The 26,689-nt window shown below is 46.9% G+C and overlaps 1 protein-coding gene and 1 long non-coding RNA gene across 2 annotated transcripts in view; both read right to left on the bottom strand.

The window, feature by feature from the left end:
- The window catches only part of LOC121358501 (hydrocephalus-inducing protein homolog), a 57,671-nt gene extending 36,737 nt beyond the window's left edge, over window positions 1–20,934 (bottom strand). Inside the window, 13 exon segments of the mRNA XM_041476732.1 lie at window positions 2,784–2,968; window positions 3,413–3,548; window positions 4,793–4,893; window positions 5,636–5,868; window positions 6,580–6,701; window positions 8,164–8,387; window positions 11,117–11,174; window positions 12,076–12,280; window positions 14,552–14,565; window positions 15,231–15,430; window positions 16,834–16,968; window positions 18,783–18,902; window positions 20,854–20,934. Coding sequence (XP_041332666.1) covers window positions 2,784–2,968; window positions 3,413–3,548; window positions 4,793–4,893; window positions 5,636–5,868; window positions 6,580–6,701; window positions 8,164–8,387; window positions 11,117–11,174; window positions 12,076–12,280; window positions 14,552–14,565; window positions 15,231–15,430; window positions 16,834–16,968; window positions 18,783–18,902; window positions 20,854–20,934 — 1,814 coding nt within the window.
- Window positions 20,935–22,942: 2,008 nt separating this feature from the next.
- On the bottom strand, window positions 22,943–25,814 carry LOC121358500. The gene is made up of 3 exons (XR_005955890.1): window positions 25,746–25,814; window positions 24,893–24,970; window positions 22,943–24,585 (listed from the first exon to the last, which is right to left on the bottom strand). It is a non-coding gene; the product is annotated as an uncharacterized LOC121358500 (long non-coding RNA).
- Between the last annotated feature and the right edge of the window lie 875 nt (window positions 25,815–26,689).

The raw sequence follows: 26,689 nt of genomic DNA, 5'->3' as shown, positions 1-26,689 counted from the left end.
TTGTGCGTGGGGGTATGATTGTAGGCATTTCTAAAAGCCAGGTCAGTGGCAGTTTCTGGATGATCCCAGCGAGCTGGTAAAAATTGTGTGCCTGCTCCAGGAGACGAAACCAGGGGAGCAGAGCCTCTCTCCTTCGTAAGCAGCTTTGGTTTTGCACTGGTAGCCATTTGTAGAAACTTCGTTTTGCAATTAGAAACTGTTTGGAAGTGAACTTTGCAAACTGTGCTGGCAGCAAAAAGTCGAGTGAGGTCCCGGGCAGAGCAGGGCAGCAGCAGAGCCCACAGACAGCATGAGGAAGCGGCAGCAGCGGCGGTGCAGACCCCGCACAAAACAGAGAGTTTCCGTCTGCCTCTGGAACTGCTCTGTGGGCTCCTGCCTTGCCGGTGGGGGTTGTCACCCTCCTGTCTCTTTGTTCCTGGGCCCCTGCTTGCCATTTTGGAAGGGAAGGATGTGATGCCGTCTTCCCTTGGTCTCTCAGCCACACGGAGGGACCGCCTCATCCGGGCGCCATTTCGGGAACCTTTTGTTCTGGGGCAGCCACTTGGTCAAGCGAGGACATCTCACCCCCAGCAGGGATCACTCCTTCTCTGGGTTCAGTAACAACGCAGTGGGGTCTGCGAGCCTGTAAGACAAGCATAGTGTGCATTTAGGATGGAAACCATACACCCTGGTCTCTTGTGGAATACAAGAAAAGAAAGACTAAAGAGAGGATGATAAAAATCATACAGGCTTAAAATCCCTAAAATACAGTATTGGGCAACAGCAGAGCTCATACAACCTGTATTTTCCCCTCCTTTAACGGACTCACCTAATTAACCCACCCAGTTTTGCCCAACCCAAGGGATGCTTATCCTCAGGACAGTGTTCCTTCCCCAGTCTTTCTCTGGAGTGTGTGCCAAGCAAAGCTGCTTTCTCTTTCCTGGCTTCTCACAAAGACTCAAAGCCAGAGGAAGCCAGGACTGCTCAAATTCCACTGCAGAAACCACATGGCTGGAGGACACTGCTGAGAGCCTGAAGAATATCTCTGCAAAACCAGTTGTGCAAAACCCCAACACCAAACTCTTCTTTCCCAAGGGGCCAACAGTACTTTTCAGCATCCCCTAAAGGACTGAAGCCCTCACTTCCCACCGATCATCAGCTGTAGAGAGGTGCCCCAGTGCACTTTGGAAAGTCACCTCTAAATGGTTGTACAAGCCCTTCCTGGCTGCACCAGCCCTGCTCCCCCTGCCAGGGGAGCAGCCCCAGCTCCTTCTGCCCTATGCAGCCTCCAGGTGTTAAACAGCCTTTCTCTGCAGCTGCTCCCCAAGGATGCTCTTCAAGGGCACAGAGATCACAGGCTGTGGGGGTGCACAACTCCCACACTTGCCTTTGTGTGGACAGCCCAGCTGGCTTGACCCACAGGAGGTGTGAAAATTGCCTCCCCACGAGCAGTCTGAGGACAGACCTCACACCGTGCTCTCTACTATTAACAGCAGTTTGGCACAAAGCAAATGTGCCAAATGGAGCTCCAAAAATGTGACAGGCACAGCTAAAGACCTTCCGTAAAATTAAGGAGACACAATCCAGATTAATTTCTGCTCCAACATCTCCGCACCTGCCTTCACTGAGGGGTGCCCCAGCTAAAACCACTCCAGAGCCAGGCTCCTCTGCCTCGCTCAGATGGAATATTGGAGTATCTTGCCTCCTCTCACACAGGGCAATATGGAAATCTTGCATATAAAAACCAAGTCATGGCTGCTACTGACCAGTCCATTTCCCTGGAAAACAGTCCCACAGATACTCACAATCTCTATCCTGAAGTCTGTAGGGATGAGACCCTCGTTGAAGAAGACGAAGCTTCGTGAAGTAGGCTGTAATACTGGGATCGTGCCAAACTCTATCAGCCTTGGACTTGGGTAGATTTCTGCTGGCTGTTCAGAGCTCCGTAATTCTACTCTCTGTTCCAGGAAGCAGGCAAGAAAGATTTCAAAAAAACCCAAAACAAACCACAACAGGGAAAGCTAAAAAAGCTTAAACAGCTCAACTCCACTCAAGTTATTTCTATAGGGACTGCTGCCACTCTCCAGCTGAAATGCTGGGCTTTTGGGGAAAAAAAAATTACATATTCACCTCCAAATTTAAAAGATTAAGGTATGAGAAATTTTCAAACCACAAATTATTGGCCCACAGGTAAAAGCTTTGCAAGGAATTTCTAGTTAAGACCAGGCCGAGAGTTAAACAATTGGTTATTCTGGTGGGGAGAAACCTTCCTCTTGAAGGTAAGCAGCCTGATAGCTGAAAGCAACTGTTTTGTCAGACTTCAGGCTCCCTGGCACAGCTTGCACTGCCTGTCCTTCCTGTTGACTGATACAGTGCCACAATGGCTCAGGTTCAGATGTTTGATGCTGTCCAGGGAATTTGGCATAATCATTTCCATGTGTTTTAATATAAGTTTAAATCCTTCTCCAACTACTCTTCAAATGCCAGCTTTCCTTTCTTTTACAGAAAGCTCAAGGCTCCCAGAAGTCTTCTGACATCTTTTGTGCTCAGAGAGATGACAAGACATTTTAAAACAGATGTTTCCAAAGTTAATAGCTTTAAAGATTAATTAACTAAAATAATCATTGATTCCAGCTTAGATGAACTACCTTTTGTGTCAGACACTGAGATTACCACCTATGAGGCATGAGCTGTTTGTGCCACTGATCCCTCCTGTCCTTCTCTCCACAGCAGCCTGTGCCTGTTTTCCCCAGAAGAATCCCTGTACCCTTTGTACCCTGCCAGGAGCAGCTGCACGAAGGCACACATCTCCCCTTGCACTCCCCCGTGGGTTTCTCTCATCCCCGAACACGCCGATAAGAACGTTGGTGCGATGCTTGCCCAGTGTTTGGACTTCGATTATAACTGGGATCTCTGCAAAGCTGTGAGGCTGGACAATCCCACAGGGCTTGGGGCTGGAGTAGAACATGGGAGAGTTCTCCTTGCGTTTCTGGAAGGGACAGAATCAAACGCAACTTCAGAGGGACCTCTGAAGAAACCTTAAACTCCTTAACATCCACCGCAACAACAACTTACACGCATGTTTAAAAATCCCCAGAACAAAGGTAAAACACACAAACAAGATGCAAGAATTGTAGGCTTAGCATTCTCAGGGCATCCTGCAAGGAGGCTGCCAGCACAGGCACTGGTGTCTGTGGATGCAGCAGCTTTTTACAACCCTCTAACATCTCCCACAAGAAAACAGCCTGAAGACTAGAACATAAACTGTTTCTTAGGAGGTTAAACTGCACCCTAAGGTTTACATTCAGGATCTTGTTCTCAGCAGATCTTTAAGACTGAATAGAAACCAGCAAGGCCTTATCCAAACCCTTTTTTCCCCCTTAATAATCTTCTCAATAATATTTGAGAGGAGGAAGTGGATGCGATGCCAAACCTGAGGAATAAGCCCGTAGCAGCCAGGAAGATGGGTGCTATTTGCAACAAGGAACTTCCTCTCGTATGGCACCTTCAGGTGGCACTCATCGTAGAACAGGATTTCAGGGTACACTTGCAGGTCAGGAACGAGACATCTGGGCAAAAGAGATGACCCCAAGGGAATCAGAGATATTGAGAGAATGGAGAACATTCACCCCCCAAAGATTGTGAAATGGAGCATAACACATTTGTCACTATCAAATAGACTTTGAACAGCCCTACAGTGATAAATTGCCTTCAACGTTTTCGCCCTCAAACATGTCTTGTCAAGGAGGGGCAAACCCTGAGAGGCAGCACCCAGAGGCTGCCAAGTGCCCCAGGCAGAGCACTTTGTCCCACAGCTGCCTCAGCCCCTCCTTTACCCAAAAGGCATGCAAGGACTCCTGTAACAGTCCCAGTGATCCACAAGCTCTGGGGGAATCTTCCCAACAAGGATCAGAGCTCACTAAGGCTCAAGGAACACACAACTCCAGTGTCCCAGTAAAAATGACTCTTCTCTGCCATGGTGCTGTTGCCCTGCCTGAGAACTCAGCTGCTTGCCCCAGCCTTGGAGGGCACGAGACACCAGCTGCTCTACAGAGCGGCTGATCAGCCCCTCCCAGGCCCTGCAGCTCCCTGGCTCCTGCACTCCACAGCTCCATGCACTGACTGTCCCCAGTTCCACTTGCTTTACAAAATGGCAGCCCAGGCACTGCCTGGATGGCTCTGCCTGGCAGAGGGAACAGCACCAGGGAACTGCATCCCTCTTGGCATCAAACTGACACCCACAGCAGCACAGCAGGATGGAATTCTGCTGCAGCAAGGATGACTTTTGGTTTAAGGCTGAGAACATTAAAGCTCAAAATGGGAAGCAGAGGGAAGGAGAAAAACTAGAGCTGACCTGCCACATCAAGGGCTGCTTTCCCCTCCTAAGACCTTGCCCTCACCACTCTTGCTGTGAGCCACTTCCCCCCTGCCATGTGCCCTCATGAGCAGAACCAGACCCTGACTCTCAGCAGGCTGCTTGGTGTGTCCCAAACCACTGCAGGGTGGTCACAACCCAGCACAACTCTACCCTTGCCGGAAGAGGGAGAGGAGGCCCTCTGGAAATTTTTCCATCTCAAGCACCAAAACCCAGGCCAATAAATTTTGTCATTCCTAGTCCCTTTAGAAAAGGGCCCAGGACCGTGCTGGGCTGTGAGCAGGGGTGCTTTTCACCACAGGCTGCTGTCCACAAACTCCTGTTCTTATGCCAGCTGGGCACAACATGAGGTCATTAACCAGCACTTCTCTGTGGGAGCTGCAGCCAGCAAACCCTGTGCAAGGCAGGGGCTGAGGGAGGCCAGGGAAGGGCTGGTACCTGGCTGTGATGACCAGTGATGCCACTTCCGTGCCAATACCCTCCAGGTCCACCAGCATTTTCCTGTAGAATTCCATCACGGTGTTGGAACACAGGGTCACCTGGTGGAAGAGAAGAGCAGTAAATTCTTCCATACAAAAGTTCATTACCCACGTGTGATATCCTCCAGTTCTTGTTTCATGGTAAGGAAAGGGCAGATTTTGCCTTAATTCTTCTGCTGGTCCATGTGTAGAGCACAGTCTCTGAGAGTAGCAAAAGCCTTCTGGCAATACCAGATTTGTTAAACACACCTTGCTCTATCAGGGCATTGGTCAGCTACATTAAAACGTTAGTCTAAAGCTCTATGCACCACTGTATTCAAATTAAGGGGCCAATTTTTCATCTGACTGATGACATAAATGCAGAGGAAATCTGCTGACTTGAACAGAATGAGTTCAGCTTCACAGCAGGAAGCTGAGGGCAAAGTGTGGCCCAGCAGGTGCTGTGCAATTCATGGCTGCAGTTTTTTGTCTCCACTGGCGATCCCTGCTCCCCAGGAGAACAGAAATGAGACCAAGAAGAAAAGCAAACTGTTTTATACAATGACATCTCTCTAACAGCCACCTTCTGTCCTCATCCTTGCTCTGCCCACTTGCAATCAAAGAAATCACTCTCAAATCACAAGAACGGCTTCAGTACTTGACCATATGGTATTGATCTCAGTGTACGATTTTGGAAATAAAACAGCCCTCCTTGAGGAACATCCCAAGTAACCCAGCTATCAGAGGCCTCACGCCAGTGCAGATCTCTCACTCACACAATGCTGGCACCAGAGCTAAAGCCCTGGCTGGACTCTTCCTGTACCTCGATATCCTGGTGTCCCTGGGGAAGGATGGTCCCTTGTCTGGGATTCATTGTGAACTCCCTTGGCTCCATATAAAAATTAATTCCCTTCCTCCAGGACAGGTCACCGTCGCGGCGTATTTGATCAATACTATCAACGGCCGGCTGCGTGCCATCGTCCGACATGCGGAGCTTGAACGTCACGGGCACCACGGAGTTGTTAGTGAGGCGACAGTGCTGGGTGTAGGGAAAGCCTAGGAAAAGGATGCAAATACCATTTAGGCACCAATTATGGCACGACTCCTGGTGTGAATATCCCGGCAGGATGAAAGTGGGATTGGAGTTGAGCTCTTTATTATCTGAACCGAGAAGCTGCAGGAGGAATTAATCATCACTTAATTCCCTTTGATACTGATTCCAGACTGCAGCCTTAAAAATGCCCACTCCTAGTCCTGCTGAACACTGCAAGCTTATCTCTTTGTAATGGGGAGGAGCTCCCTCAGCTGCCTCAAACCAGCACCAGTTATCTCTCAGTGATGAGTGTGCACCCAGACCGAGCATTTACTCCGAAAATTCAAGCTGTAAAATTCCCTGTTAAGCCTGCCAACACTTTCACCATTTTCAACATATATAAACAGTGAGCTGCCATTGAGAAGAAGCTACAGCAAAAGAAAGTGAGGATGGAATCAGGAACTACAACGTGATGCAAAGCACCCAAATGCAGCTTCTCTCTGCAGGATCCTTAAGGCATCTCTTGGTTTGGGCCAAACAGACTGAGCACGAGACAGCTCAGAGCCCACTCAACTGGGGGCAAACCCAATCCTTGCTTTGAGATTAGCAATTAGGAACCATGTCCCACCTCACCCAACAAATGGGGACATCACACCCTTGCTGCTCACTGTGATTGCTGCCTGCAAGGGTTTACCCCACTTTAGCTCTGAGATTTGCTTTCCATCCTGGAAAGCCAGAGATACAGCCACACATGCTGGGGATGTCCTGCAGAGCCCGGAGAGCAGCCACAACCTGCTCTGCAGTGGACATCTGGCTGGGCTGGCCAGCTCTGTGGGGAGGAGTCTTCTCCCTGGGCCTGCTCACCAAGAGTCACTGGAACACAGATGGGGAGACAAAACAACTGCAGGTTCAGCCCAGAGCATCTCTGTGCCCATCAAAGTGATCACTGCCAGCTCCAGCAGTGACTCCAGCAGGGAGGCAAGAAAGGTACACAAAGGACAAACACAGATGTCAAAACCTCAAATGAGACTGAGGTCACCACATGCAGACAACAGTCAACAGTTAAAAAGAAGCAAAGGTACAACAGCTGCCTTCAGCTGAAGAGACTTCAGGAATGAAATCAGATTAAATAGGATGAACGTCCTGATTTAGAACCATATTTATACCTGTTGCCTTTCTTGTTTTATTTATTCAAAAGGCAACTTAAGAAATGCCTCAGTGATGATGCAGGATGGGGAAGAAGCAGCTCAGAAAAGGCAATTAGTTTTCTTAAAAAGTTAATGAACTTCATTATTATGGGTTTAGGGTTCATAGTGAATGCTCCCCTGGTCTGGGAAGGGGGATAGGGGTTTTGGTCCTGGGGATGGGCTTTTCCATTTGGGGTTTTTTGGGAATTGTGGCGTGATGCCGAGGGCGCTGTGCAGTGGGAGCTGAGGCTGGGCAGGGAGCATTGGTTAAAAATCAAGGCCCAGTGACCTGTGCCTTCTGTTGTATTCACAGGACTGCCCCTGGCTCTGCTCTACACATCTCAACAAGAGACATCTGCCTTTGCTCAAGAAGAAAGCTGCTTATGCAATAACATCTCATGACCAAGTTTGGGGGAGGGACAGAGGAGAATCGATTCTTTGATGGTGAAAGGTTCCCTCTTGATTTCCAAAATAAAAAAGCAGCACTTTTCCTCCAAAAACACAGCCAGCATGCTTGTTTCCCCACTATGGGCAGACCTACTTACCACGTTTCTCTTGCTAAGTAATAACTTTCTTGTTCTTTTAAATCCATCTTCCTTATCTCATTGGTATAATCAACTGCAGATTGCTTTAATTTCTTTACTGCCTTGACCCAGTGCCTCCAACAGCAGCAGCCCAGCTCCAAAGCTCCAGAGCAGCCAGCATCAGCTCTCCTGCTTCCACCACATTATCCTAGCAGCACATGGCTCAGGCTAGCAGGGACAAGGCCTCATGCTGCTGTGGTCCAGAGCACTGAGCTCTGCCTCCTCTATTATCACCCTTCTCCCTTTTGCTGGACCAGGCACCAGCCCATGGGCCTTGCTGGGTGTTCAGGTGGGACATCCCGGAGCAGCTACTGCCCAAAGCTGCCATGGCCCAAGCATAGGGACACTCCTGCAGGGAGGAGTCATTTCAGCTCCCAGGTACCACACAGGACAGGAGGCATCCTCACACTAAGGCAATGCCAGGATCAGAGCAGAGATTAAGACCTCAGGAAACACCTTTTCTCTCTGCTCAACCCCAAAATGAGGTAGGTGGGGCATGTCCCAGAGACAGCTACAGATGTGCCCACCAAGATCCCAGGGTCCTTACTTGATGGTCAGGATTGCAGGAATAGGAGATCCAGCCACATTGAAGTGGAATTCTTCCTCAAAGCACCCCAACATGGTGGGACTGAAGGAGACCTGGATAGTCTGGGTCCCACCTGCTGCAATGATGCCCTCCTTGGGCTCAAACTTGAAGCAGTAGTCCAGATTTGTGGTTGAAGGGATATAGGTGAAGGGAGCATCAATAGCTCCTTGATTAATCAGTTTCACCTGCAGCAGCAAGAAAGCAAAGTGGAAATACATGTGGAATCTTCCCTTCTTGCGAGTTATTGTCTAATGATGCAATGAACAGCCAGAAAAGACAGAAGATGCTTTGTGCTGCTGAATGGCAGATGCCAAAAAATACAAGGGGGGAGGCAAATAGGTAGAAAAATCCTGTGCTTTATTCCCAGGAACACTTTTCTCATTCTAGAGCCAGAGATGCACCCAGGCTGAAGTGTGGTGAAGGACTGGTCAGCAAGGGAAAGAACTCCCAAGCCCTTTGCAAGGGCCAGCACTGAGCCAGGAGGCTGGATGGCTTTCCTGTGACTTCCAGGAGTAAGCAGGAGACACTTGACTGGAAGCTGTTTGCAGTGGACTGAAGCTCAAGCACAGCCAGTTTGTTCCAGCTGCCTCTGAACAGCCCAGTCCCAAGGTGCCTTGTGTCTGGCACTGCCACAAAAGCCTCTGAACATGCAGCTTTTGGACCCAGTGCTGGTTTCATGTGCCAAGGGGCTGTTTTGCAGGAAGCCTCCCAGCTGATCCCTAAGGAAGGCTGCCCAAAAGCAGGGACTGGGGCTTCATGAAAAATAGACACACCTTTCTGACCCCCCCAGGTTTAACCAGTACATCAAATATTCCCTGCTCACAACTGCCCAGGTTGGCAGGAATTCCACAGCTCCACCAGGCTTGCTGCTGCCTCAGGAGCCATCAGGACCCAACCCAGCCCCTGCTGCTCACCTCACAGACTTGGGGGGTGTGGATAAAAATGTTGTCAAGGTCCAGTGTATGACAGCTGAATTCAACCAAGAGTTCTTGGCCTTCACCTCTGAGGTGCAGGGGCAGCCTGCTCTCACGGCCTGGGGAGAGATGCCCATTTCAGTACAATCATTCCCTCTGTTATACTTTATTTTCCAGGCTGCCTCAATGCTAGTCCCTGACTCTGAGCTGGATGCAACTAACTCCTGATGATGCAGGAGAAGATATAGATCCTTCTCTTCCCTCAGGAGATATCCCTTGGGGCTGACTTCTAATTTCTAACCCATTCCTTGGGCTGGTTTCCAATTTTAGCCACCAGTCTGCTGAGTTTAAAACATCTCTGATGTCCTGTAGTGACAGGCCAAGGCGTAATGGGTATAGATTGAATGAAAGGGAATTTAGGTTAGATATTAGGAAGAAATTTTTTACTGTGGTGGTGGTGAGACACTGGGGCAGATTCCCCAGGGGTGAGGTTCTGGCCCTGCAAGTGTTCAAAGCCAGGCTGGATGGGGCTTGGAGCTACCTGATCTAGTGGGAGGGGACTAGACGATCTTTAACGTCCATTCCATCCTGAACATACCATGATTCTGTGGTTTCCTTCCCATGCACTTAGAGGAGCTTTGAAATCCATTCAGTGAAGGCACAAAGCTCATAAAGAGCAAATTGCCAGGCAGCAATTGCCAAGCTACCTGGCCCAGTAGCACACAACTTTGTTGCCAAAGTCCTGCCAAAGTCCTCACCTTCTGACACTCAGCATTGTGTTCTATTTCCACAGACTGAGAGCTGCAAGGTGACAATTCCCACACAGGGACAGAAGCAGGTGCTGGCTTAGGGTGCTCCTTCTACAAAATCCCTGGACTCAGTGGGGCTCAGCCACCTCTGGTCCATGGTCTGAGATCTCAAAAGCTTCTCTGACAGCAGGACAGTGGCCTTGGAACTAAAACCATTCCTATGACTGGAAGTAAGGAAGAACAAAATGCCCTAGTGACAGTCTAGGACACAGACTGCCATAAAAACAGATGTAATTGGAAAAAATCCAAAACCAGATTGAAGTTTATGCTGGGGAAACGTAGTTGCTTCTGAAGGGAAAGTGGATCACCTGGGGTCCAGGCTGAGGCAGGAAAGTGGGGAAAAAATGGAAATAAACAGCCCAGGGAAGTAGCCAGAGAAGGTCATGGGCTTTTATTTTAACACACAGAGCTTGTATGGAAGTCACTGTGTGAGGAGATAGAGAGCAGTGGAAAACCGAGAAGCCCAGGGCACTAAAGGATCCTCTCACCAGCCATTCAAGCAGGTCGACCTCCTGGTCCTTTGCAGGCAATTTAAAATGGCTCTGTGGAGTGTGAGCGACCTGGCCCACAGCAAACAGGGGCTTGCCACAGCAGTTCTGGCCCAGCAGTTTTGGCACGGCATTTTTCAGTTTTTGTGTGGCAGTTTGTGCAAGCAGACTGAGCAGAAAGGGTGCAGCCACCCACCCTCCTTGTGTAGTGGGTTGTGTCTATTGGCTGGTTGTGAGGTGCGAGACTTTTTTTTTATTTCTTCCTTTCTTCTTTCTGCCTTCTTTTTTTTCCCAGCAATGGTTTAACCTTGATGAAAAGCCATTGCTGCTGCTGCTGCCAGCAGGAGTGTACTAACTCAAACAGAACCCCCCAGGAAGGACGCAGCTGTCCAGGCCCCTGGCTGCAGGGAGGGTCTGAACCTGTTGTTAGTATCAGAGGATAGTGTGAAAGACACTTGTGTGTGGTGTGAGCAGCTGAATTATCTGCTCTGTCCGGTAGCAGAACTTAAGGAAGAAGAGGAAAGGCTGAGGAGCATTAGGGAGAACGAAAAATAAATAAACACCCATCCAACCCTGAGAGAAGCTCAGCAGAAGCCAGAGCAGCCCTGCCCTTCTTGTTATCAGGAAGAAGGAGAAGACCTAAGAGACAGTGGGGAATGGAAATGGGTCTCTCCTGGGGAGGTAATAAAATCCCGTCACCTACCCAGGTGCCCTGACAGAACTGTATGAGGCCCTGGCTCCAGAGGGTCAGGCAGATGACACTAAAGAAAAAATTCTGTCTGGAGAGTCTCCCAGTTGCACTTGGTCTGCCAGACAGATCACAGCCTCAAGTATTAAGAAGAAAAGAAGGTTAGTGGTAGTAGGTGACTCCCTTCTAAGATGAACTGAGGGCCCTGTATATTGACCAGATCTATTCCACAGGGAAGTGTGCTGCCTCCCTGGGATCCAGGCACTGGATATCACAAGGAGATTCCCTAATAACTAAATGAACTTCATCTGTTCACCACTGCCTGGGGTGCAGTGACTGTGAAATAATAGAGTTCTCAATATTTGGTGAAACAAGGATGGGCATCAACAAAACTTCCACTCTGGACTTCTGGAGAGCAGATTCGGCCTATTCAAGAGACTGATTTGGAGAGTGCCTTGGGAAACAGCCCTTAAAAACAAAGGGGTCCCGGAAAGATGGACACACTTCAAGAAAGAAGTCTTGAAGGCACAGGAACAAACTGTCCCTGTGTGCTGAAAGACAAGCTGATGGGGAAGACAACCAGCCTGGATAGGCAAGGAGCTCTTGAAGGAACTAAGGGAAAAAAAGAGGGTGTATCACCTTTGGAAAGAGGGGTTGGCAAATCAGGAGCTATTTAAGGATGTTGCCAGGTCATGTAGGAAGAAGATTAGAGAGGCAAAAGCCCAATTAGAACTTGAGGAAATCCAATCATTGCAATCAACCTTTTCTTCCCAAAATGCCATTCCTGGTTGGAGTATAAATGGAACTGGAATGCTAAGTGCTGAGATCCTGAAGCCCAGGGACACACACCCTGCTGGTGCCAGGGATGGTTTACTTGGTCTAAACCATTCAAAAGCACCAACACCCCACTGAGGCCACACGTTGGTTTTAGTCTTGGGCCATATATCTCACTGAAATGTATCTTTCAAACCAACCTCTTCTTCTCTTCATTCTCATCTTCCTCAGTAGGAAAAGTCTTCCACTGGAAGTGGGCTGTGATGTTACTTTTGTTTTCAATGAACACAGTGGTGTGGTTTGATGTGGTGATGAAAGCCTTCTCAAACTCCATGGAATTTGTGCTCAACCCAACATTGACATCTACAGCTTCTCCGCAGAGGTTTGTCTTGATACTTTCTTCACCTGGAACAAAGCAAAGGGGAGTCTTTGCTCAGCTCAGTTGCTGATGGAAGCACAAGGAACAAAGCAAACCACAGGTCGCAGAAGGAAGTGTCACAGTTTTTAGCTGTGTTAGCAGTTCTGTGGATCATTTATCACATCCTGACAGCTCTGTGTGTAGAGCGTGAGGATGTCCTGAGCAGCTCCTTAAACACCTTATTTCTGAGTGTGTTTGTAGAGCTTTGGCCCCAAGGTGACAGTGTGTACAGTGAGATTTGTCAGATGCGCTCAGGTGACACACTCAGATCACACTGAGGAGCCCTGTTCAGTCCTGCCTTGCCTAGGGTCTCCCCTGGGCATCCCAAAAGAATCCTGTCTCTCCTGATCCCCTGCATCCCTTGTTGCTGACAAGCAAATAAGCCTGGGGGCATGTGGGCAGCAAAAGGAGGCCCAGAGGAACAAGTGAAGTGACAGCCCACAGCAGCAGGGGAAACAAGTAAGGAAACACAACCAGCTTGGCTCTGCAATATGACAAATCACTATAAAATGAACACCATGAAAATCATCATCATCATTTCCCTGTCCAAATCCACAGCCACATCAGTCTTAAAATATTTTATATTGTTCTGCTCTCAAAAACTAAGCTGAAGCATTTCAAATTGAATTTAAAAGGGACAAAGGAAAGATTAATAAGTACAGAACAGCTTCTGTATGAAGACTGAATGGGATTCCTCAGTCTAGACATCAAATGGGAGATAGATGTGAGAGGTTTGCAGCAGCATGAATGGCCTGGGAAATGGGGACGAGGAAAAATTTGTCTTTATTTGTCACTACCCAGGAACTTGAGGGCCTGAAAATGGTATTAGACAGAAACTAAATTTATGTGTAGAGGGCAACATAGAAAAAGGGTCTATGACAAGCCAATGGAGAAGCAGCATGTGGGACAGGTGTGCAAGAAATCCATTGCATTGGAGAGAGTCAGATGGAATCACTTAAAAGTGTGTTCTGGGCAGTTTGGTGATGAATGCAGCACACACAAAAATAAAGAGAACATCTGGCAAGCTGAACTTAATTCATGTCAGTAGTGACAGCTGATGAACTTGCTTCAGGTTCAGCTCATTAAGGACCTATTGCTGCAAATATGGGCCTGACCTGTTCCCATTCCCACTAGTGGGAACATCACTCCTGGCTGATGGAGAAGCCTTGGGCCTGCATTGTTTATGTGCTGGATGTGAGACTTTGGAGGGAGGGGAGGAAAGACAAGGTCCCAGCAGCCCCAGAGCTCCTGCATCTGTCCCAGGGCTGATGCCAGGACTGCTGCAGCTCTCTGCTGGGGCTTGGGGCTCAGTGCCTGGTGTGGGCAAGGCACAGGATTCTTTTCTTAGTCTTTTGCCAGAAATTTCATCAGAATAGAGAAGCTGCCAGTTAGGGGAATCCCTGGCCAGGCTTCAGTGCTACTTTCCATTCCATTCCCTTCCCACTTCTGCCCCATGTTACATGCTCCTGCCTCAGATGGCAGGATGGGAATAACACTCCTGGGGGTGACTTCAGGGATTGCCTGAGAAAGAAGGTGTCTTCTTATTTTCAAATTACCAGGAGAAGAGGATCCAGCCAAGTTCAGGACTCAGTTGTCAGGACTGAAAAACTGACTGCAATTCAGCCCCTGCATCTCTTACATCCCTGGGCTGTACCCACCAGACTCCTCTGTTACTGCTGTAGCAGTCATATCTCACACAGACCTGACTCCCCAAGACCCAAGGACACAAGCTCTACTCCTCTGAATTTCTGCCAACATCACTGAGCTGTTCCCTGAGCCCAGATCTATCTTCCCAGATAGAAGAGCTGTGAAGGAGACATCCCTGACACACTGTAATAGCCAAATGAAAACCACTGCCAAGAGATGGGGCTGGCAAGCTAAGTCTTGGGCTTTTATCTGTTAATTGTGAGCTGTTCCCTAAGATAGTTCTCATCCTGTTAGATCCATCCTTTCAATGAATCACTACTGCACTGGACAGGCAGAAAAGATAAGGTATGGAGGGGGTTTTAATAGGTTGTTTTCTTCTGCTTTTTAACTGGGTCCATTTGTATGTTTGTTTCCTTGTATGGCATCTAAAGACAGGTCCAGATCTCCCGATGACACCTAGCAATCCCCAGACACTGGTCTTGCTATGAGCAGTGTGTCTGCTCAGACGATTTCCAGAGGTCCCCTCCAGCAAAAGTTATTCTATACTTTTATCTTCTAAGTCAGCCCAATTGCTTTTCACATATTCACTAAATGTCTCATATTTCCTATACACCTGTGCATGTACCTATGGGCATGTGGTATAGTGATAGGCATTACAGGAGCTCAACCTTCATGAAAAGTTCCCAATGAAGAATTCATAATCTTCTGGCAAACATTTAACACAAAAAAAAAAAAAACAAAAAACAAAACACAAAAACAACAACCAAAAAAAAAAAAAACCAGCAGAAACACAGGAACTTCAGAGTGTTTAAAAAGAAACCTCAATGAAAGGGGCACAACCTTATTCAGAGATTTAAATAATCTGTTTGAAATTTTAAACTGGCTTTCAAAGGTTCATCATGGAACAGAAGAGGTGACTGATGCCCTCAGCTGACAAGGGAAATGAGATCAGCTTTAAGAAACAGGAACTGCACTGGCTGCCCACAGCACAGCTCATGGTGGGCATCTCATGAGAGGAGCACTGGAAAGCCACGTGCCTGTGGCCTCCCAGAGAATGGGTCTATTTGGCTGACAGTGCTGAGTCAGCATTTCAGAAGCTGCTTGTGCTCAGGAGGGTGCAAGCCAGCTACTAACATGTTCCAGCACGCTCCAGAGACAGAGAAGTCTGGGACAGAGACAGCTCAAAGGATGCAGGGCAGCAGCTGTGATGCTCTGCTTCCTTCTGTTGCTCTTTCCCTACACTGTTATGACCCAAAGGTGTTTTGCACAAGGAGAGATAAGCTGCCTCACCTCTGGGTGCTCAGACGGTAACGAGCTGCCCGGTTACCAACATTGCGAACTAACAGAGTCTTCTGGGTGCTGTACTTGACCGGACACGTGGAGAAGTCCAGCTGGTCAGGGAAGTCCAGGATGGCTCGGGCACCGATGGCCCGAATTGGCACAACTATCCTTTCCCTTGCAGTTGTGCAGATGAGTCTATGGGAATAATCCTGCAGGAAAAGAAACAAGATCAGCACAGGGCATTTAGTGCCATCCCCATGGCATTTTCTATAATCCTTCAAGGGCATCAATTTACCTATCCCACCCTAAAATGAACACTAAGTTCTATCAATATGTCACATTTTAAAGGCACCAGTGCACTTTGTAAAACCTATCTCCGTGGCATTAAGCTCTTGTGTCATTTGGGTCACACAGAGAACTACCCTAGGCCACCATAATTTTTACTCTAAATTTTAATGATGTTAAATAATTCCTAAGTCCCTTCTAAGGAACATGGGAGATAGGGAACACAGGACACTCCTCTTTAGGTTTCTATATTACTGCTTTTTGAGAATAGGACAGAGTGTTAAACTGACTCTAAGCAGCAAAAGGAAGATGAGAGAACAGCTGCACCCAAAGAGATCCTGCACCTCTGGCCTGGTGTAGAAACATCAGCTGTCTCAGAACTCCCCTCTAACTTTGCCTCTCCAAGCAAGTCAGGAGAAGAACAGTGCTAAGAGGTAGCAGGATGCTGTTGGAAAGAGCCTCTCTTTGTTTCCCTGCAAAGCTTCCTCCCTTCCATGCCAGGTCCTAAACCCTTTCGTATGAACAAGCCTCCAGATCCCAGCACTGAGATCAGACTTGCCAGGGCCTCAGCACTGGTGTTCAAACCTCCATGGAAAAGCATCTTTGGCACAGAAAGGGTGCCAGCTGACAGAGCAAGCACAGGGACAGGCATGAAGACAGAGCCACAGCAGTGTCACTGCCATGGGCTCTGGGCTCACAGCTCTGCCTGCAGCTTGAACCTGCCCTACACCAGCTCCTGCAGGCAGGTGTCCAAGTCCCCTGCAGCTCAGCAACCTCCTGCTGACCAAGGGCACCTAGAGCCCAGTGTGCCTGTGCCAGGCTGGGCTCACGAGCACAGCACATCCTCTGCCCTGGCCCTGCAGCTGTACCATGGTCAGCTGTGCTCTGAGACAGTACAGCTGCATGGCTGGAGAACAGAGGGTGTAAAAAAACATCGTCTTTGCTCCAGCCCAGGGGGAGGCAGGGAAGCTGCTGCAGTCAGGAAGGAGGAAAGCTCTCGGACCTTTGTTCCTCTAGTATTTTCCATAATAATTAAGCTCCTTCCACTGTACCTAGAGATGGCTGAATATGTCATTGTCAACACCCCTGTGTCATTTTCATATCGTCCCCTGTGCATCTTCCCTTGGGAATGCTCAGAAACGTGGACGGAGGGGAAGCTGAGCCTGTCAGGCCTGGGTGCAGTGCCTGACAGCATGTGCCAAGCTGTGACTGGCTGCTGCAGGCTGCCTGCCCATGGCCTGGAGCCAAGCTCACAGCATGGAATGGGCTGCACCCAGAGCGCAGGGTGGTTTTGGAGAAAATTCTGTTTTGGCTCCTCCAGTCTCACCTTGTTCTTGTTGGCGGTGAAGCAGATGCGCACAGGGGCAGACGCGCCCGGCAGCACAACACGGTACGCATCGTTGGAGCCCATGAGTTGGAAGTAAGGTGAGCTCTCCATGGAGACCTTCACCACCTGAGGAGTCTGCAGGAAAGACGTGAAATGATGATTTTGCCACTTGTGGAAACAGGACGAGAGGAGACCTGTCCATGCCCTGGTGTCATCCCTCCTTGGCCCCTTTTCCAAAGCACTTTCAGCTGGGGAGGTACAGGCACATAATTCACATCGGTGAACTTGAATCCCTTCTCTCTGGGTCCAACATTTTGGCCAGGAGCAGTAGGGCAGGGCCTGGTGGCAAGGAAGGGCCAAGCAGGTCAGCACCAGCAGGATGGAGACAGAGCACCTCAACCAAGTCATCTGCATATTCAACAGGGCCAAAAAACCTGCTGGCTTCTGCCTGCACACAGCCATGTAGCCATGGTCCAGAGGGGGAATGTGCTACCTGAAAGCAAACCAGCACATTGTCCTGGGGGAAGGAAGAAATTCCCTTCTAGCAGATCAGGTTTGGGTTTGTTTCAGAACACATTTCAGAACACGTTCTGGGGATAAGGTCAGGCAGGCAGACCAGCAAGAGAGGAGACCAAACACTGTGGCCTTACTGGGAATAAAAGCAAACCTGAAAAGCAAAAGAAGGAACACAGCAAGACAATCTCTGAAACAAGGAGATGACAAAGAGAATTTAAAATGGGCAGTAAAGCAGCAAGGAAGAATCATAAAACCATGAGAGCAATCAGCTTGCCAAAAGTGACAGAAACACAGACAGGCTGTGCCTATGGACTATGGGCTTCAAAGGCATTTTCTGCCTGGAGAAACATGACCAGCACTGACTGACAGTGTGGTTCCAGTATGAAAAGCCAATCTTGGCTCTCCAGGGCTTCTTGCTGCCCGTGCAGGCAAGCTGGGCTGCTGGGCATTCCTGCCTGCAGCCAGCAGGCCAGGTTCTGCCCTCTGGCATTCACAGACACAGCAAACATGCATTTTCTAGCAATTTTCTAGCATTTTCTATCAACCCCTGAGCACCAAAATGCTCTCCAAAAGTCTAAACCAGATGATTTTGACTCCCTCCTGTCTCTTCCCACCAGCCCACTCTTGGCACAAGCCTCATTTGAGAAAATGTTTTCCTGACTGAAATTCAAATGGTCTCAGTATTCCTCTTTACAGTGGAACACAAGTGCTGACATTTTTCAACTTTTTCCCTCTCAACTCTCTTGGGAAACTGCAAAACACTCACAATTTCTTCAAGTGAAAGTGAAAACCTCCAGGAGCACATGACTTTGGATGTGCTGTCGTTCTCCAAAGGAAAAACAGAGCACCATGTTGCTTTTGGAAAACCTGAGCAGAGCTGGATGAAGCTTAGCAGGAGCCTGAAGTGGCACCTAAAAGCCTCCTACTGCTTCTGCTACATCAGCCTGATTCCAGGGCTCTTTCAGAACATGTTTCCTGCAGTGCCAATGCCATTAATGATAAGTGATTCCAGCATAAAGTGGAGCAGATTCAGCCCCTGAGCTTTGACTGTGAGCTTCACAAAGGGAGCCAAACAGGCTGAGAGAGGCAGAGATTCCTACCAGAAGCCAAGATTAACCAAGGAGACACAGAATGTGGTATAGACTCAAGGCAAAGCATGAGAGCAGGTAAGAACTGTATGGGCCTCAACATTCCTATCAATCCAGAGCTTTCAAGAGAAGGAAACTCCTTTGGGATAGATACCATCAATGCATGGCCAAAATCAGGGGACAGTTCCCAGTACAGGAAGATTTCCACCATCTTGCAGAACAAAGGTGCTGAGACATTTTCTTCTGCATGTGCTGCAGCAGATAACTTGCTTTGCTGTACACTATGGGAATTACACCACTCTCCTCTTCCAGCACAGTGTTAAAGTTTCACGTCCCAGCACTTACCTTGCCTTTATTAATGAGAGACAGTGACATCTCAGAGACCTCATGAGGGACGAAGTCCTGAAATACCACCTCTGGTGGGGAAACCCGAAACAAGCTCTGTTTCGGGGGAGCTGACGGCAACTGGAGAGGAAAGGGAGAGCACAGAGAGGTTCAGCTGCTGGAAGGAAGGTTCATGAAGGAGAATCTTACACTGATCCCCAGTGAAGTACAGGCTCTGGGTGAGCACATCTGCCCAGCCTACAAGCCTACAAGCCAAACTGCTCTTTGGACATGTATTTCTTCAGGTTTCCTTCTCCAGAATGCCAGGCAACACTTACCTTAAGCACAGCCCTGTACCCATGTGGTCACAGAGCTCTGGGGCACTGACTGAGCACTCACAGAGTAAGTAAAACCCATGAATTTACAGGAGACTCCATGGGAAACCATTTTGGGATGTCCTTTGCTCTGAGACAGGGAACGCGAGGCACACAACTGCAAATATCTTTTTTGCTCTACAACTTGGACATCAGTAAGAAGAGAACAGTACCAGAGGAGGTGTGAGATGAGGTGATAATTTTGCTGAAGCCAAAAGGTTACTAAGCAAAATAATGGAATTTGTTGGTTCTGTGTGTTGTTTGTGATTTGGATTTGTTCAGGTTGGTTGCCTGGGTGTTGCAGTGAGAGGGACAGGGTTGAAGACCAGACCAAAAGGAAGTAGGAGGAGAGGGGAGGGGACAGAAAAGTTGGTGGTTGGTAGAGAATGGAAGTTCCTGGATGAGTACCCATCCAATGGAAAAGGGGACAGGGACCACCCTGGCTGGGTACAGAGGGGATAGAAAGATTGCCATTTTCTCGGAGGGTGTGTGTGTCCTCAGCTGTCAGGGAGGGAGACACACCCGGCTCAGCTGAATCATTACTAATGAACAGTTTTCTTTTGCTTTGATGATTTTGTCCCCTTTAATTGTACTTAAAAGTTAGTGCATTTCAAACAGAGGGAAAGGCAAAAATAAAAAGACAAATGAGGTGAAAATAAAAAGACAAATTAGGTGAATACTGAATGAGGATAAGGTTCAGTTGTTTTCTCAGCAACTGGGGTAAAAGTAGAGTTGGCATCTCCTTTTTCCATGTACTTTAAATGGGTGCTTTCTTGTCATTATTGCTATCTTATTTCATACCATTGCAGAGGCACGTCTGGAGTGATGTGACAAGAACAAGCAAATGCTTCTGGAGCAGAGACATTGCTTTGAGAAAACTCTGCCCTGCTTTGTCTGCCTGCTCCAGCCACACTGCTGTCACTGCAGAGACACAAGCAGCTCTCCCGTGTGACTCCACAGAGACACAGTCTGCTGAAGGGAGTGGCTGCAGCACACTGTCCCTTAGTTGTGCCCTTCCCTGAGGTGTTCCCAAGGCCCCTCTCCAGGGCAATCCTTAACCTGCTTGTTCCATGTCTCTTGCTGCCAATTTCCTGCTCAACAGCCCACCTCGGTCACCTGCCCCTTTGGACTGTGCTTTATACTGAGCCAGTCCTGCCAGAAAAGCAGCTTTAAACACACCACTAAGTAGGCACTGACAGACATTCCCCCCTGCCCAGGGCGAGTCTCCTGTACATCTGGCAGCCTGCAAAATCTAACACCCCGTCAGGGTCCCAACACATTGTTCCAACCCAAAGCATTAATGCAATTTGTTTTGGTAAATATGAAGTAATTACTGCAGGTACTCGGCCTTCAAAGGCCAACGCTGCCACTCTGGAGGGAATCCTTTGACCCTGAGCGTTTGATGGTGACCACACCAAAGCAAGAGGAGACCTTCAGCAGGAGAATGGCAAATGGCAATTTTCTGCCTTTGTGTCCCCAGCCTTCCCCACGTTGTTTTAGCAATGGCAGCTACACTCCAGCACACCCCAGCAGCTGCAGCAGAGGTCATTTGTGTTGGCTTAGTGCACATCAGGACTCCCAGTTCACCACTACCAGCAGTTTGCAATGACAACAGGACCGGGACACTGAGGTATTTTGCTGGACGCAGGCCTGTCACAAGCACACATCCTCTTCAAACATCATGTTAAACAGAAAGGAAAAGAGCAGGAAAAGGCTACCTTTTGATGAGTCTCACTCAGGTCTACATATGGGCCAGTTCTGGGCAGAATACTCTCCCCAGTGCTGGCCTTCTTCTTCATGCTGAGAAACGTTTCCCTCAGGAACTTAGAGGGAAACATCTGAAAGACAAAAATAAACCAGCTAGAGCCTCAGAGATGCGCTTGTTCAGAAAAGCTTTTCTTGAACAAGTGGCACTGGTGAATAACTTGTGATCACAGCCTCTAGGACAGTCCTGGAAGCCCTGGAAGCTTCCTTCTGAAATACTTAGCATCAGTAAATTAATAACAAAGAGTGGAATACACATACTGCAACCACATGGCTATGTCCCATTAGCTTCTCCATTATTTGATGTGACATGTTTGGGGGCTCACAGCGCTGCTGGACAACAGGGGCAGGGAGAGCAGGGACAGCAGGGGAGCTTCCAGCCTCAACACAGCCCCAGTGGGTACTCACAGTAAAAGATTTCAGCATTTCCCGGGACAAAAGACGAGATGTCGGTGTATTTTTTGGCAATCCAGATGCCATTTTCAAGGGAGGATGTCGCAGATGAGCGACAATGCCTCAACAAAACTGGAAGGAACAACAATGGAACTCTGAAAATCCATAGCAGATTCAAGGCACATATTGGTGCTAAAATTTTTGTATTATTTGAAAGTAGTTGAGTGCTTGTTTGGCATAAGTAACTAGTATTGTTAGGCCTCTAGTTGGACTTTATTTGAACTATACGGCTACCTTGTGCAATTCAAAGATGGATCATACTGAAACCTGGAGCTAAAAATCTGAACATTAATAATACTTAGAACAGACAAAGCTATAGCTTAAATATTATTTTAAAAATAGCTAGAGTGGACCTCCTCTTCTTTATGCTAAACAACCCCTGCTCTCTCAGCTGCTCCTCACAGGACTTGTGAGAGACTGGAATGCTATGGCTATTGTTATGAAGCACTTTTTGCCCATTGTGACAGAAGAAGCTGCGACCACCAAAGCTGTATATAAAGAAGCTGAGACCACCCAAGCCCACCCTTCCCTGAAAAAGATTTTAGATTATCTGAAAGTAGCAAGAGACAGAGTCCAACTTGCCCCACCCCAGGGAGGTACCTGAGCAGTCCCACCTTGCCCAAATTTGCAGGAATCCATTGGAGTCTTAGGTTTTGCAAGACCTCACCACAGAGAAGATTTAATGGTATGCCATGGGATCCACACAATGGTGATACTTTCTACTTAATCTGTTACTCTATTTCTCACCCCCTCCCCAACCTCCTTCTCTATTTCTCTCTCTGTCTTCCTCACATTGACTGTTACATAAAATCCAGACTATTGACTTTGGCATATGGTCTCGTTTGCACCTTAATTCAGGGGCATCTCCCTAATAATTTTAATAACCAGATCATAACAACCTACTGAAACTTGAACAGAACTCATTCACCTTTAAGCAGTTTAAGTAATCACTATAGGAGAAATTGTATAGACTAGTATATTTAGGAAATGTTGCATTTCTTCAGTGAAAAAAAAGCACAATCAGTAGACAATATATCTTTCTCAGCTGTACACACCACTGAACTGCTGCACCAGAACACTGGCATTATCACATCCTGTATTTCCCTTTGGAATTCTCCATCTCACAGATGTGACAAACCCAAAAAGTACAACTTGAGTCAATCTTTACCTTCAAACGAAATTCAGGACACCCTCGCAGAGGCCAATGCCCTGCGAGTTCAGGACTCGCTCGTAGAGACTAATCTCTGCGAACAATTCACTTGGCGAATCGCTGAGCCGTGCCGTTTCACGGGCCCAGGCTGAGATCAACCAGCCCGGAGCGCGCTCTGCGGCAACCGAGGCCGCGGCGCCGTCACAGACGCTGGGCCGCGCTCGCGGTGACCCGGCAACCGCGGCACCCGACCGTCGGGGCCGGGCCCGCCGCGGTGACGCTGGGCAGGCCTCGGTCCCCGCTCGTTCCAGCCCTGGCGCCCTCTCGGTCCGCTTTAAAGACTTGGTGACAGAAGAGCAACGTAGGATTGAGCTAAGACAGACAAATATCCAATTAAAGTCAAATGACAAGTTATTTTATTTCCAGATGGGGCCGCAGACGGTATGCTGCTCAGCATCCTGGGGGTTCAGGACGTCCTGCAGCATGGCTGAGCCATGAGACTTGAGGAGTACAATTATGAAAAGGTGAAGCACGAACATTTCCTCTTCACCTATATTGCATTACCAACTCAATTTAAATCTCTGAAGTATTCATTAGTGTCAAGAGCATATCCAACCACAAATTTATCTGGAATTTCAAAGCCTGTATCTGTAAAAACAGTTATTTTTATAATTCAGTGGTGTAAGTAGCTTTAAGTGCACAGTTGGTATTCAACACATACTTGAGCTGAGAGTAAGAGGCATCGTCTCCTTCAGGGTGCTTCCTTAAGAATCTGAGCTGTAAATTGATGACAGAGGTTAGAATCTAAACCATTCCCATGAGTCAGTAATATAATTAAGGTGTTAAGAGAATGATTTCTATTAAGAAAATAATTGTTTAAAACCTAGTTATGAGTTAGACCTGGGAGAAGAGAAAAGAAGTGAGATTTTACTTGAGTGAAAGTAGATTAAATGTTATTCAGGAGGACTTTTGAGTTTGGAAACAAGGCAAGTTTAATAATGTGGAGTCAAAACAAATGTCCTCTAGGGGCAAAGCAAAGCAAAGCACAGTTAAGTTTTGATCTGTTTCTGCTATCTAAATAGTTAAATTGGTTTATCAAATTGCTAAACCTGCACTCAGGCCAACCAGGGGAAAAAAGAAGGTGGTCATGAGGCCTCAGGATAGCATAGCTGGTCATTAGCTTTTTATGTAGTTTCTCCCCATTTCTCTTGGCCTTCATGAAACAGGTGCCAGTTGTCAGATGTGCTGCCTGAAGTGAAATTGCAGGACTGTGTTTTGGAAAACACAGAAAAAAAAAAAAACCGAGAAAACCACAATTGCTTACATTACATCTGGTCTGTTACCTGGACTCTGACGTGTCCTTTTGATGAGCAGGCTGTAAGGCAGAGCAGAGAATGTTGGTTTTTAAAACCTTTGGTCTTCCTCTAAGCTATAGACTTCCATTCTGCCACGCCTCCCCATAAGCGTCTAAAATCATGCACTTAAGTTAAAACAGTGAGATTATTGCACAGAAAGAAGTAGTGTTCAGCCTTGTAGTGGAGGGAGAAGCAAAGGCCCTGATCTAGGTTCAGTCTTTATGTCCAAGTGGCTTGACTTTGTATTCAGTTCCCTGCAATCCTGTGTCTCAGGTATTTGTCCTTCCAGGCAGCACACTAGAATGCCTCAGCACACTAGAATAGCACAAAGGGAGAAGCATGTCCAAGTGGCTGGGAATGATTTTAGTGGGGAGGGAGGGAGGGAGAAAAGGACAATTTCTTCTGCAAAATTACATCTATTCTTGCTTTGCCTGTGCACTTCAGAAGAAACGGAGAACCTCCCTGGCAGTCACTAGAAGGACTGTCTGAATAACTGATGCTTAAAGCAGCTGTTTTTATAAAGCGTTGTGGTTACTTGACAGACACAGGGATAGTCCACAAAATTTCTTTAGAGATCTACTAAAAGCAAATCTAGAATGCTGCTTGAAGGCATCTTCCCAGTGCTGACAGACTCCCAGATTCTGGAAACTTCCACAGTTGAGGATATTAAGAAATCTTCAGAGTGCTGCCATTCTAGTATTGAGGCAACTGAGGTGGTGTTAGAAAACCTATGGAAAGAGATGAATTTCCTTCAAACATAAAGTAACAAACAGGGAATCTATCAGACTTTATGGGCTACATGGAAAGAGACATAAAACCTTTTTTTATTAATTTGAGCAGTGAAGATGGTAGTGCACAGGTAGATTTCCCAGTTTAAGAAACACTTATTTTTTCAGCAGCAGGGTAAGGATTACTTCCTGCATTTGCTTGCTCCCCACCCAAACTTCAAGCCAAACAAGCACCTATCAGCATACACTGACTATTCACCCAAATGATTTGAATATGTTAGTTAGTGGCTATATCCTTATACCTTACCATTTTTACCATCCTTGGTTTCTTGTGTTTTATTTTTGAAAGCAGAGCTTTCATTGTTCTACCAGTCTCAATAATGTCCTGAAAGAGATAAAAAAATAAATTATCCTTCAAGTTTGAAAGGAAAACCAAACTGTCAATGGATTAAATTAGAGCATACAAACCTGGCAGCACAGTAACATATTTAATTATTATTTTATATGTAATATGTATTAACTTGAAAAGAAGGGAGAAAAGAATCCATGTCATTCCACCCCTCCTTCAGTCATTACCTACCTCTACTACTAACACATTCTGAAGGAAAGGAAAGGGGAAAGGAAAAAGGAAGGAAAGGGGAAAGGAAAAAGGAAAGGTAAGAGGAAAGAGAAAAGGAAAGAGACTTAAATGGCAATTTGCAGCAAATTAGGCAAGAAAAGCAAGTTAAAGCAAGAAAGTTAAAGGAAGTTGCACTGATTTCTGAAGGAGACTGTCACTTGAACTTCTGACTTTACTTTGGCACTTTCTGAAGTGTCTTTCTGTAAGTATGTATGAAAGCTTACAATATGGTGATAAAGGCACATATGTCAGGTCTATACATTGCTCTGTGCCACACTGAATGAGTCAGTTTAGTATGGTTCATTTCTGGGCATTCTGGGATAAAATGCCCAGAAGAGGATCTTTGGGAGCAGCCATCACTGATCACTTCAAGTTTCCACTGAGATCAGTGGGAATTATTCACTGTTTCAAAGCCCAGCATTTTAAATCAGTGTTAAATAGCTGGAAGTATGCAGTATCAAAATCTTAATAAAGATAGATTTCCTGGAAAATATACAAGAGCAGTTGTTTCCTTTTAAAAGCTGAATATGCTAATTCATACCTTCCCATTTAGTGCAGACAGTTCCTCTCCAAAAAAAACTGATTTTTTTTTTTTCAGGAGAATCATTCTAGAAGGAGAAAGAAGAGATGGAAGTCATATAAAGCATGCCCAAAAGTGTTATCCTGTATTTGTTTGAAAGGTGTGCTGCTCTTGCTTTTTGCAAGAGGAGGGAGTTTGAGCTCTGCCCCTGGCTTTGTCATGTTGAGTGTTCTGCTGTATGTTTGTTCCAGTGAATGTATAATATCCACCCTTTGGGGCAGATTACTAAATCAGTTCCTACAGCCGTACAACCCTGAGCATTTCATGCATGCAAATATTAAAATTATAGGTACGGATGTCCAACAATTAAAAATAAAATCAACTTCTTTTTCTGTCTCATACAAAATCTGGGTTTACAGTACACTAGAACACTTCATACAATACAGATGCCTCCCTTCTCTGCACACCTGTAACTCGGTCTGATCTACAATACTGATAGAAGTTGCAGGTTGTAGTTTCACACAAATCCAACGTTTTTTCCTGGGTTTTTTGCTCACATTCAAATTGTCTTAAGGATTTACTTTTACTTTCTCCTTAAACTCCGGAAAGATGTGATTAGTTTCATCCTATTTTGGTAAATAGGCCAACCTCATCATGATGTTTTTCAATCGAGTTTATTCTGTGTAAAATTTCTTTTGCTTTCTTCCAGTAGTCTTGCAGACATCTTTTTCTGACCTGCACATCCAATTCTTCTGCGTTGTTCACATTTAATGAGTTATCATATAATTTCAGAGACAACTGTTCAGCTTTATAAAATATGAAACAACACTAAAATTTTATCAAGTAACATTTAAAAAGTATTTATTATATTTTAGTATGCTGAGGGCCAGCACCAACAATTTAATGCAAAATAACAATTTTTATGAAACTTACACATAAATGTTAACACACTTGAAATATAAGCT

The sequence above is a fragment of the Pyrgilauda ruficollis genome, unplaced genomic scaffold, assembly GCF_017590135.1.
Source record: "Pyrgilauda ruficollis isolate IOZ18807 unplaced genomic scaffold, ASM1759013v1 scaffold391, whole genome shotgun sequence".
NCBI lineage: Eukaryota > Metazoa > Chordata > Aves > Passeriformes > Passeridae > Pyrgilauda > Pyrgilauda ruficollis.
This window is presented reverse-complemented; position numbering and strand designations above follow the sequence as displayed.